Source organism: Myotis daubentonii, chromosome 10 (genome assembly GCF_963259705.1).
Source record: "Myotis daubentonii chromosome 10, mMyoDau2.1, whole genome shotgun sequence".
Lineage (NCBI taxonomy): Eukaryota > Metazoa > Chordata > Mammalia > Chiroptera > Vespertilionidae > Myotis > Myotis daubentonii.
In genome coordinates, this window is record NC_081849.1 from 22,559,998 (window position 1) to 22,575,467 (window position 15,470).

General features: G+C 41.6%; 1 protein-coding gene across 2 annotated transcripts in view; it reads left to right on the forward strand.

The window, feature by feature from the left end:
* The first annotated feature begins 1,622 nt into the window (after positions 1–1,622).
* Positions 1,623–15,470, forward strand: part of CALU (calumenin) — a 33,231-nt gene continuing 19,383 nt past the window's right edge. The window contains exons 1-2 of one of the 2 annotated variants that reach the window (XM_059711729.1): positions 1,623–1,778; positions 15,036–15,267. In XM_059711729.1, coding sequence (XP_059567712.1) covers positions 15,047–15,267 — 221 coding nt within the window. In that variant the 5' untranslated portion in view covers positions 1,623–1,778; positions 15,036–15,046. Of the gene's footprint in view, positions 1,779–15,035; positions 15,268–15,470 lie in introns of those variants that run through there. The other variant, XM_059711728.1, reaches the window with a different exon arrangement.

Consider the following 15,470-nt stretch of genomic DNA (forward strand, 5'->3'; position numbering starts at 1 on the left):
AGAGAGAGAGAGAAACATCAATGATGGGAGAGAATCATTGATCAGCTGCCTCCTACATGCCCCCCACTGGGGATTGAGCTCAACCCGGGCATGTGCCCTTGACTGGAATCAAACCCAGGACTCTTCAGTCTGCCAGCCAATACTCTTTCCACTGAGCCAAATCAGCTAGGGCTGTAGCTTATTTTATACATGAGAATAAAAGGAGGAGATGTAAGGAGGGTTACATGAAATCCCTTGGTGGTAGATTAGGGAAGTAGGAGAGAGCAAAACTGGGGAATCTCTGAGATTGGCTAAAAAGCAAGATGGAGAAAAACATCTTTTACATTGGTGGGTACAGGATAGTGAATAATTAAAATTTACAGCATATAGAGATGGTATGTGAAGGACAAGAAAACAATGAGGGGTTCTGTGGTCTCGGGCTCTGGTGCCCACGATTGTGCACTGAGGGGGTCTGGAAAAGATTACTTGGACATTTCAACGGTATGTTATTTTAGATGCAATACGACAATAGAGACCCTAGCCTGGTAGCACAGTTGGTTAGAGCATCATCGGACACACCAAGGTTTCCGGTTTGATCCCCAGTCAGGGTACATACAAGAATCACCCAATAAATGCATAAATAAGTGGAAAAACATACCGACGTTTCTCCCTCTTTCTCCCCTCCTCCCTCCCTCTCTCTGTAAAAAAAAAAAAAAAATCAAACAAAAAAAATTGTTTAAGTCAATAGCCTCAGTTAAGGTAGATGGACCATTGTCGCCAGGCAGTGTGGCTCAGTGGTTGAGCATCGACCTATGAACCAGGAGGTCAGGGTTCTATAACCCGTCAAGGCACATGGAACCCATCAAGGCACATCATTGCTGTAGCTCCCTCTGCCTTCCTGTCTGAAATCAATAAAAACATATTAAAAATTAAAAGATTGCCCTAACCGGTTTGGCTCAGTGGATAGAGCGTCAGCCTGTGGACTGAAGGGTCTCAGGTTCGATTCTGGTCAGGAGCATGTATGTACCTTGGCTGCGGGCACATCCCCAGGAGGGGGTGTGCAGGAGGCAGCTGATCCATGTTTCTCTCTCATCGATGTTTCTAACTATCCCTTTCCCTTCCTCTCTGTAAAAAATCAATAAAACATATTTTAAAAAATAAATAAAAAGATTGACCTTTGTCAAGGAAGCTATCACCCACCCTGACCCGCTTTTAGACAGACTTCTTTTGTGTTCAGACTATCCGGTGTGGTTGCGTTGGGCCTTTGAGTTTGTAAGGCGCCGCGGGGAGGCCTCCCCAGCGCGGCTCGGGTTTAGCAAGTGGCCCCTTTCTCATTCACAGCACCGTGGGACGGATCCAACCTCAGGCGCCGGGGCAGGAGGCAACTAGCAGGGTCATCCAAGAAGCCCTGCCGAGGCCCAGTCACGCGCTGCGACCCAGGAGCGGAGGCAGGCGGCCGCGCCCACAAGCCGCCCTGCCCGGGGCAAGGGGGCTGGGGCCGCCGTCCCCGCCGGACTCAGGGCCAGTGCTGGACGGGGATTCGGTCCACGCAGCTGGGCGCGCTGGCGGGGACGTGGCGCTTTCCAGCCAATCCCGGCTACTCGACTGTGGGGCCAATGGCGACCCAAGGAAGCTCTGCGTCCGCTGCGCGGTTGTTGCTGATTGGTCGGGAGGCCGCTGGCGAGGCGGAGGGGGCGGGGCGAGGGGCCGCTTCCGGTTAGGCGGTGCTGGCGCGCGCGAGCGGAGCCGGTGGGTGAGCGGCGGCTGCGGCACCTTGGGCTCCGGTGCTAGCAGGCAAGGTAAGTGCGAGGGGGCGCCCCCCTTTCTCATCAGCCTCGTCCGTTTTCGCTTTCTTTTTGTCCTCGGGCTTCGCTCCCGGCGCCGCTGGGATCTCCCTCGCCCCCGGCCTGTGTTTCTGCCAGTTCGGGGAGGTGGGCCTGAGCCGGCTCGGACCCCGTGGCCCTGGGCGCGCAGCCGGGGCGGAGGCCGCCGCTCACCCCCGGCGCACTCTGGGAAGGGGCTTTGCCGGCGAACCCCGGGTCTCGGCTTCCCGTCCTGCGGGGCACTGTTTTGTGCCTGGCTGGCCACGTCCTCGTCCTCTGTCCCTGGGCCCCGCACTCACCGGGCCCTCGGGCTAGAGGGCCACTTGTTGATCTGAAGGTCAGAGGGCACCGGGTAGTGCCATTGTCAAGCTCCCTGCCACCTTCCCCTCGCGAGCCTGCTCGTGTCTGCCAGCTCCTCCCGAGCGGGCGGCGCATCTGCCAGGAAAGTCGTGTTCGCTGACTTTGAAGGTGTAGAAACAAGTGGGGAAAGAAAGCACGAAAATAGTATGTGATTTAAAAAAAAAAAAAGAAAAAGAAACAAAAAAGAGCTGTGTCGTTTTAAAGAAAAGCCGAATGTTTCGAGCTCCCATGTTTAGCTGCATCCTTCAGTCGGCAACGGAGAAGGGGGTTTTAAAGGCTTTACCGGGGAATTGTTCTTACCTTGTCGGGTTGCTGCTGGCCCCAGTGCTCAATCCTGATTTTTATTTAGCGTGCCCCAAGTAAAAACTCAGTTCCCTACACCTGCCCGGGTGAAGAGGCCAGTAAAGCAGTTTGCAGTTTCGAAAGCTGCCTGTGCATCGAGGCAAAAGCCCCGTGGGTCTCCTGGTAAAACTCGAGGGCCTTCTGTCTCCATTCCGACGTGTCGAAGCTCGCAGGATAGTGTCTTTGAGAATTGAATTTTCGTGGGCTCCCTGGCATGGACCATACAATCAACGTTAATAAATCGTTAATAAGGTTGCTGGGAGGTAGAAAACTGTCACCGCTGATAAAGTAGTCTTTGCCGTAGGATGAGACTTGACGTAAGACAGATACCTGTTTGACCTCATTCGGCAGGTTTGGCGAACTAAACACTGAGCCGTGGCCATCACTGAGGAGTGCGCGTGGTGCTGGATAGTGTGCAAGTGAGGGTCCAGATGAGGGGTGGGGAACCTTTCTCCTGCCAGGGACCATTTGGATATTTATAACATCGCTGGCGGGCCATACAGAACTATCAGCTTAGCAATGAGCCTGCTGTATTTGGTCAAACATTTAATTAGCTCACCTCTAGTGCGGAGGCAGGACCAGACCGAATGATTTCCCACCCCTGGTCCAAATAGATAACCTGTATATTGCATTTGTGTGTAGGGAGGATGAGTTTGCTTCGGCATCACCTGAGCTTTGCAGTGATTCGGGGGTCTTCAGTAGGATCCCTTTGAAAGTCACAACGGAGAGAACCGTGCAGTGAGGAAGATGAACTGAGTGTGTCTGACTGGATGGTACTCGTAGACAACTTGGAAATCAGTTCATCGTCACTCTCGATAGGATGTTTGCTTCCATTCATCCAGTGATGTGTCAAAGGATTCTTATTGGTGGTATTTTATATACATCGCACCAGTGTAGATAATCAGTGCATTGACATTAACGCGGATTTTTCCATAACATGGGTATGCCAGGGATGTTGGAATTACAGGTGTAGCCAAGGGATAGCCATTGGAAAAGCTTGCGAGGCCATAATGTCCTAGGTCCTCTATGAACTCTTAAATGTAGCTGTTGCTGATGGTGTGTTTTATGAATTAGAGTTTAGGCCCGAGCTTTGCCTGTTGCTGGCTGATGGCCACATCCGGTAAGTGGAATTGGGGGTTGGGGAGCATCAACAAGCAGGAACGGCATTGCTGCCCAGTACCGTCCAACTAATCCAGTAAAGTGTATTGGTATATAAAAGGTACAGACATTATAGTAGAGACTGTAGAGGGGTATTAATTTTTATTAGCCTCTGGTCGCTGTGGAGTGGTACAAGCAAGTTTTGTCAGAGTTTATAGGAATTGGTACATATCACTTCCAGCTGGAGTGATAATATGAGATAGGTCTTTTAATCTATGATTAAAAATTATTTATAGACGTTTGGCACTGAAGGGAGGTTGAACTATAATAACTACCAAAATCTTAAGGACTTTATGCCTGCTACACACACACGGCAAAATTACAAGTAGAAACCAAGGCTCTTGGCCCTACATTTTGCATAGCATTCCTATGGGAATTAATTATGTATTAAAGTTTTATCATCCAAAAGGAAACTATTTTCCCCCAGGATTTCTAGAGCTTTTTTTTTTTTTTTTTTTTAAATATATTTTATTGGTTTTTTACAGAGAGGAAGGGAGAGGGATAGAGAGTCAGAAACATCGATGAGAGAGAAACATCGACCAGCTGCCTCCTGCACACCTCCCACTGGGGATGTGCCCGCAACCCATGTACATGCCCTTGACCGGAATCGAACCTGGGACCTTTCAGTCCGCAGGCCGACGCTCTATCCACTGAGCCAAACCGGTTTCGGCCTAGAGCTTTTTTTATTAAAGAAAATTTTCAATTCTGTAGCCAGAAAAATTTAGTTTATACTTAGTTGCTTTAGTTACAGAACTTTTGAAGCCTGATAATAATACTTCGTCATTCTCTAAAACTTTTCTTCTACAGCCAAGTTTGCACTTTTATGTACTTAACTGTCTTATAAATGTATGCCCTCGCTCACACACATAATTAATTAGAATATATTAATGAACTAATGTAAATTTGTTCTATCAAGGAAGAAACATTGAATAAATGGTTTATCATTATCGTTATCAAATCATGAAGGATAACATTACTTTAATGTGATAATTCATTGGTGGTACTTGTCCCAAGGTTTGCAAATAAAGAATGTCAGGTTGGTGTGGCTCTGTTGGTTGGAGCATCATCCTCTACACTGAAAAGTCTCAGGGTTGATTCCCAGTCAGGGCACATACCCAGGTTGTGGGTTCGATTTTCAGTTGTGGACCCATGTGGGAGGCAACTGTTAGATGTTTCTCTCTCTCTCCCTCGCCCTTTTCTCTCTCTAAAATTAAAAAAAGAAGAAGATAACCAAGTAGCTTTAATTTCTGGATTTCATAACCTGAGCCTTAGTATGGTCAGTAAATTGCTGTCAGGTTCTGTTCTCCCTCCCCTCTTCCACCCCCAAATCCATAATTGAAGTAGACATGTAAGCAGTGAGATTCTGCTTTTGCTGCATTATAGAGGAATGCCTTTTTTTCCCTGAATATCCAGCTCAGGGTACTGGAATTTTATCACCACACCCATTCTCCCACTTGTTAACATTGAGCAATGGGTCTTTGGTCAACCAGAATAACTGTGAGATTACTCAGTGCTAATATTCTTGAGAAACTGACTTTAATCCAGGGATCTAAATTTCTCTGAAACAATTTAGTTTCAGCGTTCTGTGACCAACAGATTTTTACAAAATGACTTGGAAGAGGGAGGAATGGCAAGATTTTAGAATTTTTAAGGAAATTTTTGAATGGATAAAATAAACTGATTCTTAAGGCTCATTGTTATTGAAAGAAAATCAAGTGTATGCTGTTAATCTTTTCTTATAAATTTACTGGAACAATTCATGAAAATGACTTTCAGAAGAAAATTATTGGTAACATACTGCAAAAGGATGACAGTTATATCTTTTCTAGCCCTTTTGTTTGTGTCCTTATCATGGCATTATCCAATAGAAATATAATATAAGCCGCATATTTAGTTTTACATTTTTATGTGAAAATTTAAAACGTGAAATTAATTTTAATTTAATCCAATAAATACAAAATACCATTTGTTAAAAAAATAAAGTATAGCCCTAACCGGTTTGGGTCAGTGGATAGAGCATCGGCCTGCGGACTGAAGGGTGCCAGGTTCGATTCCGGTCAAGGGCATGTGCCTTGGTTGCAGGCACATCCCCAGTAGGGGGTGTGCAGGAGGTAGCTGATCAATGTTTCTCTCTCATCGATGTTTCTAATTCTCTATTCCTCTCCCTTTCTCTCTGTAAAAAAGTCAATAAAATATATTAAATAAATAAAGTACAGTATAACACTTATATCACATCTTATTCACACTAGCCACGTTTTTAATATATTTTTATTGATTTCAGAAAGGAAGGGAGAGAGAGAGATAGAAACATAAATGATGAAAGAGAATCATTGATCAGTTGCCTCCTACACACCCCCCACCCAGGACTGAGTCTGAAACCCCGACATGTGCCCTGACCAGAATCAAACCATGACTTCCTGGTTCATAGTTGGACTCTCAACCACTGAGTCACACTAGCTGGGCTACACTAGCTACATTTTAAATGCTTAGTAGCCACATATGGCTAGAAGCTACTGTTCTGGGCAGTGCAAGCCTAGATTTTTTTTTTTTTTTAAGAAAAAATATTAACCGTTACCCTTGGTGAGGGAGAAACAGAATATTAGAGAGAACAACTTAGGTCATTTGAGAAATGGGAGATGGGAAGATGCATTTTTCACAATCATTGAATTATCTACTAGATCATGTGGTAAAAGCTTATAAAGCAAGTCCTTCACTTATGAACATCATGTGTTCCTAATATGCTGTTATCATTGATGTGTAGCTGTGATGATGGGAGGAGCTTTCTATCATTTGGTTTCAGTTTGGTTGAAAAGAGAAAGATGCTTCAGAAATAACTGCACTAATGTAGTTCTTAAGATACATTGTGTGAAAAGTGGTTTTGTACTCTTCTCACATCTTCCCACATAAAATATCATGTCTTGGGAGATACACTTTGTTTCTGCTTGAACATTTTTATATGTATATGTATTTAGATATATTTAGTACAGGTTTTTTTTTAGTGTCTATAATCATAAAACAAGGGGCCTTTTAAAGTTTCTAATAAGTAGGAGTTAGTATATTTATATGTGGGCATAAAGGGAATTATATGTGTGTATGTATGTAAATTATATGTAATGTATATAATTATTATATTATCTGAAATGTATAAATATTAAACAGGTTTTTCATTGCCTGCAGGAAAGATGGAGATAGGATCATTGGTTTTGTCGATCAAATGGTCCTTGATGACCCTTTTAGGCAATTTTATCAATGGTAGGTGACAGATTTCAGGGTGACAAGAGGTGGTGAGGAAGCAGACAGTAACATAGACAACTCTTAGAGATGGGGTAAAGGAAAGGGAAGAGCAAGCAGGGTCTGGAAAGGAATGGTTTTGGATTGTGGAGACCTGAGAAGTATTGATTGATTGGAGGAGCCTGTAGAAGGGTGGGATTGAAAGTTTGAGAGAGAGGGCAAGGAAAGAAATGGATAAATGATAAAACTAGATCACTTGGCTTTTACTCTGGAATTCTTCTCTTATCCTATATCAAGATGTTAAACCTCAAATTTAAATGTAGCTTCCCCTCTAAATCACAGTGCATCAATCTGTTACATTTCTGTGTCACATATATCAAAACTTTGTGCAATATCTTTTTCCAAGCCTAGATAATATTAGTGGGCTTAAGCATTTATTCATATTGCAACATTTGGGGTTTGCAAGAATTGTTACAGTATTTTATTTTGGGGATATAATTAATCATTTATAAAATGTTCCTAAAAGTGAAGTCCCCTTATTAATAGGCATAAGGAAAACCGTCTGTTGCAATTACTTGATTTTACTTGATTCTGTAAACCTATAACATTATAGATATTGTTTAGTTATATTACAAAAATAACAACATATGTATAATTTATTGTCTCTAAAAAGTTTTATTTTTCTAAGGAATTATTAGTAGTTTAAGATGGAAGTTTCATTTTGCCCTTAAATAAAGACATATTACTTTAATGTTTAAAAGAGCCACTAAACCTCTAATTTTCTCTTCGTTGTTCCACTGATTTGCTTGATCAATTGAATTATTGAAGGTAGGCTGGAGTGTTATTATGGATGAGTGTGTTTTACTTTAAAAATAGGGTTTCTGTCCTAAGAATAGATAGGTTTTTCCTTCAGTCTGCTTTTTCAATCTGGAAAAATGGCTTGAAAATGTTTGCTTTGCTACCTAATATTGAAAAGAGTTTTTTATTATAGTGTTTAAAAAGTAATACACATGAAAGGTAATATATATGAGTATGTGCTCATTTACAAAAAATAAACAACACAACGGAGTACAGTATTAAAGTTCACTCCAGCCCTGGCCGAGTAGCTCAGTTGGTTAGAGCATCCATCCTAAATGTCAAGGTTGGGGGTTTGATTCTCAGTCAGGGCACAAACAAGAATCAACCAATGAATGCATAAATAAATGGAACAACAAATTGGTATCTCTCTCTCTCTCTCTCTCTCTCTCTCTCTCTCTCTCTCTCTCAAAATCAATCAATTAAAAAAATTTTAAAAAAAGGTTCACTCCACACCAGCCTCACCACCCCACCCCATCTCTTCTTCCTTGAGTGTAGGGGTTATCACTGTTTACAGATAGATGTTTATTCTTCCACACCATTTTTGTGCATATATGTTATATTTTATACAAATACTAGAGACCCAATGCACAAAATTTGTGCAAGAGTAGGCACTTGCAGTCCCAGCTGCCTGCGGCCCCTCTCCCTCCCTCTCCCCGCCCCCACTCCCCCCCCACTCCCGGTCTTTCTGGTGAGGTTGTTTGGTTTTGTTTTTTACATAAATGAGACCTTAACATTGTTTTGTAACTTGTGTTTGTTGTTGCTGCTGTTCATTTAACAGGTCTTGGTGAGTTCTCAAATTCAGTGCTGATAGATCTACCTCATTGTTTTTAACCACTCTGTAGTGTCCCATAATATAGATATTAGTTTCAGGTGTACAGCGTAATGATTTGACATTATTATAACTTATGAAGTAATCCCCCCATTATTCTAGTACACACCTGACACTATACATAGTTATGACAGTATTATTGACTATATTCTCTATGGTATAGTTTACATCCTATGACTATTTTGTAACTGCCAGTTTGCACTTCTTTGTCCCTTTTGTTTTCCATTTTTTTATCATTATGAATTATCATCATCATTGAACACCTGTGTACCAGTATGTTTATATACAAATTTGGATGTTTTAATCAGATAGCCTGAAACAAAATGCTGATAAATTTTTAGAAGCTATCTCAGTCCTAACATTAGTGGGAACAGCTTAGGAAAAGTACCACCTTCTTCCTCTATCTCAGGGATTGCCAGGTCTTGCTTTCACATTACTTTCTCTCATGGGTTTCATCAGTCTTAACAGCTATCCATTTTGAGAATGGTACTTGGGAAATGACTTCCTCTCATTATCTATCTCCTTCACTACATTTCTTGGCAATGTCCTAATTGCTTTCCTTCTACTTTTAAGGAATCTTTATATAACGTACTCATCATTAACTGTGCTTAGCACTTTTTTGGTTTATTGAATCCAAAGGACTCTATAAATCCAAGTTAATACAGTGTAACTTCCTTTAGCTACTATTTGGGGGTCATAAGAAAAATGGAGGAGAACCAAGATGGCAGTGTAGGTAAACGCCAGTACTTGCCACTTCTCAATTACATCAAAATTACAACTAAAATAAAGAACCACCTGAAATCTAGCTGAATAGAAGTCCTACAACTTGAGAAGTAAAGAAAAAAAGCACATTTCCCAGCCAGCATGGCTCTGTGGTTGAACGTCGACCTATGAACCAGGAGGTCACAGTTCTGTTCCTGGTCAGAGCACATGCCCAGGTTTTGGGCTTGTTCCCCAGTAGTGGGTGTGCAAGAGGCAGCTGATGATTCTCTCTCCTCATTGATGTTTCTCTCCCTTCCTCTCTGAAATCAATAAAAATATATGTTTTCAAAAAGAAGAAAGCACATTGAGACTGGTAGGAGGGGCAGAGACGTGGACTAAACTGTTCTGACACCCATGTGTGCCTTTTTCTTTCTTTCTTTTTTTTTTAATCAGGAGGGATATTTTGGCTGCAGGGTCTCCCATGAGGAGCAAGGTATCCCAACCGCCCACCAGACCCCCAGCCCAGGGTTCCAGGGCTGGGAAGAGAAGTCCTTCTAACTTTGGGCTATAAAAACCAGCAGGGATTGTGACTGAGTGAATGGAGGCTGCCGGAGACCCAGGCAGTCCCTCTTAAAGGGCCCATGCAAGAACTTACACAGTCTCAATCCCTCTGAGCTCCAGCACTGGGGCAGCAGCTTAGGGAGGAACTGGATTGTCTAGTATTGGAACAAGAACTTGGGGGCGGCTTTTTCCCAGATGGGTACTCGCAGGGGTCATTGTTCCTATGCTGAGACCTCCCCATCACAGAGCTGACTGGCAGCCATATCTGAGTTTCCATTAGCCTGGCTCATACTGTTCGTTCAGCCTTGGTGATTCCCTGAGACCCTGCCCCGTCCAACTTGCAGCCACACCCAAACTGTTTGCAGCTGTTTTTCCATATGAATAACCTGCCCTGGTTCAGGCTTCAGACTTTATTAAAATCTCTCAAACAAGCAGCAGTTGGCATCAGTGTGCCCCATTCCTCTCAATAAGAGGCCACTAGGGGTCTGGCACTAGCAGCAGCCTGACTTGCTTCACAGCTTGGCCTTGCCTGGACAATCCCAAGCCCAATACAAGTAGCAGCCATGTGCAGATCGCTCTGTAGCTCCTGCCAGGTGGCCTGAGAGCCAGTACACCCAGTGAACAGCTTCAGACTATACAAGATTACAACTCTATACATCCACAAGCGACACACTCAAGGGGCAGACTCAGTGAGTACCAAATTCCCTCTGAAGCAAGTCCTGCTCCATAGGGGTATCTTCTGCACAGTAACTCTTCCACTGTAGTTGCAGCTGGTCCTCACAGTCAATTGGTCTGGAGGTCATTTCTTTCCAGTAAGACCAACAGCAGTCAAAGCTCAATTACAAGACTGCACACAGGGGTACACCTAGAGTACCCAGCTTAGGTGACCAGGGAGGCTGAGCCACAGGGCCCTACAGGACACCTACTATACAAGACCATTCTACCAATTTCAGGAGATATAGCAGCTCTACCTAATACATAGAAACAAACACAGGGAAGCAGCAAAAATGCAGAGACAAGGAAACATGTCACAAATGAAAGAACAAGAAACTTCCATTTAAAATGGAAGCAAACAAACTGGATACAGAGTTCAAAACAATCATTATAAGGATACTCAAGGATCTTAATGAGAGCTTCACGGGATTTAGTGAGAATTTCAAGGATCTTAGAATTTCAAAGACATGAAAAAGGAACAATCAGAAATTAAGCCTACGCTAACTGAAATAAAGAATGATTTAGAGGGATTCAACAGTAGAGTAGAAGATTCTGAGAATCAAATCATCAATTTGGAATATAAGGAAGCAAAAAACACCCAATCAAAACAGCAAAAAGGAAAAAGAATATGAAGATAGTGTAAGGAGCCTCTGAGATAACTTTAAGCATACCAACATTCACATTATAGTGGTACCAGAAGGAGAAGAGAGAGAGCAAGATATTAAAAACCTATTTGAAGGCATAATGACAGAAAACTTCCCCTTCCTGGTGAAAGAAATAGACTTACAGGTTCAGGAAGCGCAGAGAACCCCAAACAAAAGGAATCCAAAGAGGACCACACCAAAACAAATCATATTAAAATGCCAAACGTTAAAAACAGAATTTAAAGCAGCAAGAGAAAAGCAGTTACTTACAAGGGAGCGCCCATACAATTTTCAGCTGATTTCTCAACAGAAACTTTGTAGGCCACCAGGGAGTGGCAAAAAATACTCGTAAGTGATGAAAAGCAAGGACCTACAACCAAGAGTACCCAGCAAAGCTATCATTTAGAATTGAAGGTCAGATAAAGAGCTCACAGACAAAAAGAAGCTAAAGGAGTTCATCACCACCAAAGCAGTATTTCATGAAATGTTGAAGGATATTCTTTAAGAAGAAGGAAAAGGCTGAGGAAAATATGAACAATAAAATGGCAGCAACTACATATTTACCAACAACTGAATCTAAAAATCAAAATAAATGAACTTGGAATCTAATGAACAAAATAAACTAATGAACAAAATAGAACCAGAGGCATAGAAACGTGGAACAGACTGATGAATTGAAGAGGGAAGAGGGGAGAAGGGGCAGGTAGAGATTAACCAAAGAACTTCTATTGCATATATGCCTTACCTATGGACACAGACAATAGGGTGGTGAAGGGAACAGGATGGAGGGGAGCAGTGGGGGGTGGGGGGAGCATCTAATACTCTCAACAACAAAGTTTTATTTAAGTCAGAAAATGAAAATATAAAAAAATAAAAATTCATACATTAAAATATGTTTAACCCAGCTATTTTCAACCTTTTTCATATCATGGCACATATAAACTCTTATTAAAATTCTGTGGCACGCCAAAAAATGCATTTTTTGCTGATCTAACAGAAAATAGCTATAATTTCTATTCATTCACAGCGGAGGCTATTGTTGCTTTGGCTGTCATTTTTTAAAAATATTTTTTTACTGATTTCAGAGAGGAAGGGAGAGGGAGAGAGAAATAGAAACATCAATGAGGAAAGAGTATCATCAATCAGTTGGCTGCCTCCTGCGTGCCCCGTACTAGAGATCAAGCCTACAACCCGGGCATATGCCCTGACAGAGAATCGAACTATATGACCACTGAGCCACACCAGTCAAGCCTGTTGTCATTTGTTTGTTTGTTTTAATTTTTATTGTTGGAAGTATTACACATTTCCCCTTTTTTCTCCCATTGACTTCTTGTAGCCCGCCCCTGCCCCCCCTCCCAGGCCTTCACCATCCTGTTGTCATTGTCCATGGTTTATGCATATATTCACACAAGTTTCCTGTTTTCATTTTTTAATTTGACAATCTAAGGGAAAAGAGGTCAGTGCCTCTGACTAAATAGTCAGGCATTGCATGTTCTAAAATTTAGGGGGGTACACCAGTATGCCTTGGCATACGGTTGAAAATAGTTAGTTTAACCTCTTGGCATATTTAGTTTCCTCATTCTTCACTCTAGTTCCCAAACTTTGAGGTAGGATCAGACATATGCAGTTTCTTCATATTAAGTATACTTTCAGGTTAAATTTCTTAACATATTACTCTGGCTGTTTGAGAGTTTGGTTAGAATAGTGGTTCTTAATCTGACTGTCTTTTTTTTCTTTCTCTCCTCCCCCCCCCCCTTTTTTTTCTTTGTGACTGTCTTTAATATTAATAGCCAGAGGTTGTATAAATACAACCTCATAGTGGTTGTATTTTTCTAAAAACTCCAGATGATCCTAGGGTGCAATCTGGATTGAACACCACTGTGATAGAAGCTATGCTGAAAGAATTTTCATATTTTAAAAAATATTTACATATAAGATGTGAGCCCTTAGGCTAGATTGTTCCACTAATCACACCCTAGGGAAGGTGAAGTCTATGGCTGGTTTAATCTACAGATTTTAGGACAAGGTAATGCATTTAACATACATGTAATGTAGCGTTCCTCTGTACTGTAACTTTTATTCGTTTTCTAGGGTGCTGTAACAAATTACCACAAACTGGGTGGCTTAAAAGGACAGAAATTCATTCTCATAGTTCTAAAGGCTAGATATTAGGAACTAAGGTGTTGCATCTAGGGGAGGATCCTTCCTTTCCTCTTCCTAGCTTCTGTTTTCTTGACTTGTAGATGCATCACTCCAATCTGTGTCTCTTTTCATAACATGGTATTCTCTTCTTTATATCTTTGTCCAGATCAGTCATTGGATTAAAGCCCACCCTAATCCAGTATGACCTCATTTTAACTTGATTACATCTGCAAAGATCCTATTTCCAAATAAGGTCACATTTGTATGTACCAGGGATTAGGACTTCAGCATATTTTTGGGAAATGCATTTCACCCACAATAAGCCTCATGCCTAATAACCACCTATCCATCTAGGAAGGGAGCCATTGGTCATAAAGGGAAATGAGTAAGAGATAATGTGAAATTGCAAAAACTTATTCTCATTGCAGGAGAAAAGCATTCAGAATTTGTGTTCTGATGAAGATTTAGTTAAAATATGAAAGCCAGGGAAAATCTTCCCCCTTGATTTTTAATTTACAGTTTAACATCTCTGGACAGTAGTGTGGGGTACCTGTAGAGTGCCAAACAGGTTTCCTGAAGTTTCTTTGCAAATTATTTTCTCTGCAATTATTTGGTCACATTTTTCAATAAGGTGTTCGTTCCAGCCTTGTGCTTTTAGAATCACACCTGTGACTGAAGAGATTTTGAAGGTATGGAGTAGGGCCTTGGAATTGGTACTTTGAACAGTACTTCAGGTAGTCCTTATGCCTGGGAACCTTTGGGAAACACAATATATGGGGTGATAAAGCAGTTGTTATTCATCACTGTACCATCTGAATAGTTTGATTTTTGAAGGGGATTTGAGATTGCGTCTGGATATGGGAGATGGCTTGGCGCTATAGGCCAAGGACACTGCAAATATTTCATTGGCTCCTTATCTGGTGATCATCAGAATCATCTGAGAAGCATTTAAAACTACAAGTACCTAGATTCAATTTCAGAGATTCTAATTCAAAGGGAAAACTTTTTCAAAGTTTTCTAGGTGATTCTAATAACCAGCCTGGTTTGAGACCAGACCATTAATATAATACAAAAAGTAATGTATTGAGTCATATGTCTATATTTAAATCTTGGTTTTTTCACTTTTAAATCTTATGAACTTGGGCAAAATGATTAATATTCTTTGATTGTTGTTGTTTTGGGGTTTTTTTTACTTGGTTTATTATTTTTAATTGATTAAAAATTTTATTTTTTAATGTGTTTTATTGATTTTAGAGAGAGAGGAAGGGAGAGAGAGAGAGAGACAGAAACATCAATGATGAGAGAGAATTATCGATCAGCTGCCTCCTGCATGCCACCCACTGGGGATTGAGCCCTCAACCTGGGCATGTGCCCTGATTGGAAATCAAACTCACCACCTTTTGGTGGACAGGACAACGCTCCAACCAACTGAGCCACACTGACCAGGGCACTTTGGTGTTTTTTAAAGGGAGACTACTTACAAGGTATAATTCCTTGTAAGCCTACAATTAGATGAAGGAAATTAGTGAAAATTTCTCATCCTAAAACTGTAGAGTCTGATATTCTACTGTACTTATTTTATGGATAAATGATAATATTTGGGGTTATAGCAAATCAATAATAACTAGCTGTGAGCTTTTTAATTATTAAGCGTACTGCCTCTTGAATTAACCACCTTTCTTTCTCTTTAAGATCTGATTACCATGGACCTGCGACAGTTTCTTATGTGCCTGTTCCTGTGCACAGTCTTTGCCTTGAGCAAGCCCACAGAAAAGAAGGACCGTGTCCATCATGAGCCTCAGCTCAGCGACAAGGTTCACAATGATGCTCAGAGTTTTGATTATGACCATGATGCCTTCTTGGGTGCTGAAGAAGCAAAGACCTTTGATCAGCTGACACCAGAAGAGAGCAAGGAAAGACTTGGGTAAGGTGCCAGCCCTCAGGGGCTGGTTCGCATACTGACATTTCTTTATAACTCAATTCATTCTTTTTTTCTCTCTGACTCAGTCACCCAGTAAAGTTTTGTTGAACTACATCTTATGAAAGCTAATCACAGAGTTGCTACTACTAAAATGTAATTAACACTTGCTCTTATACATTTCTCCATTGAATAGCTTTTTACCTCAA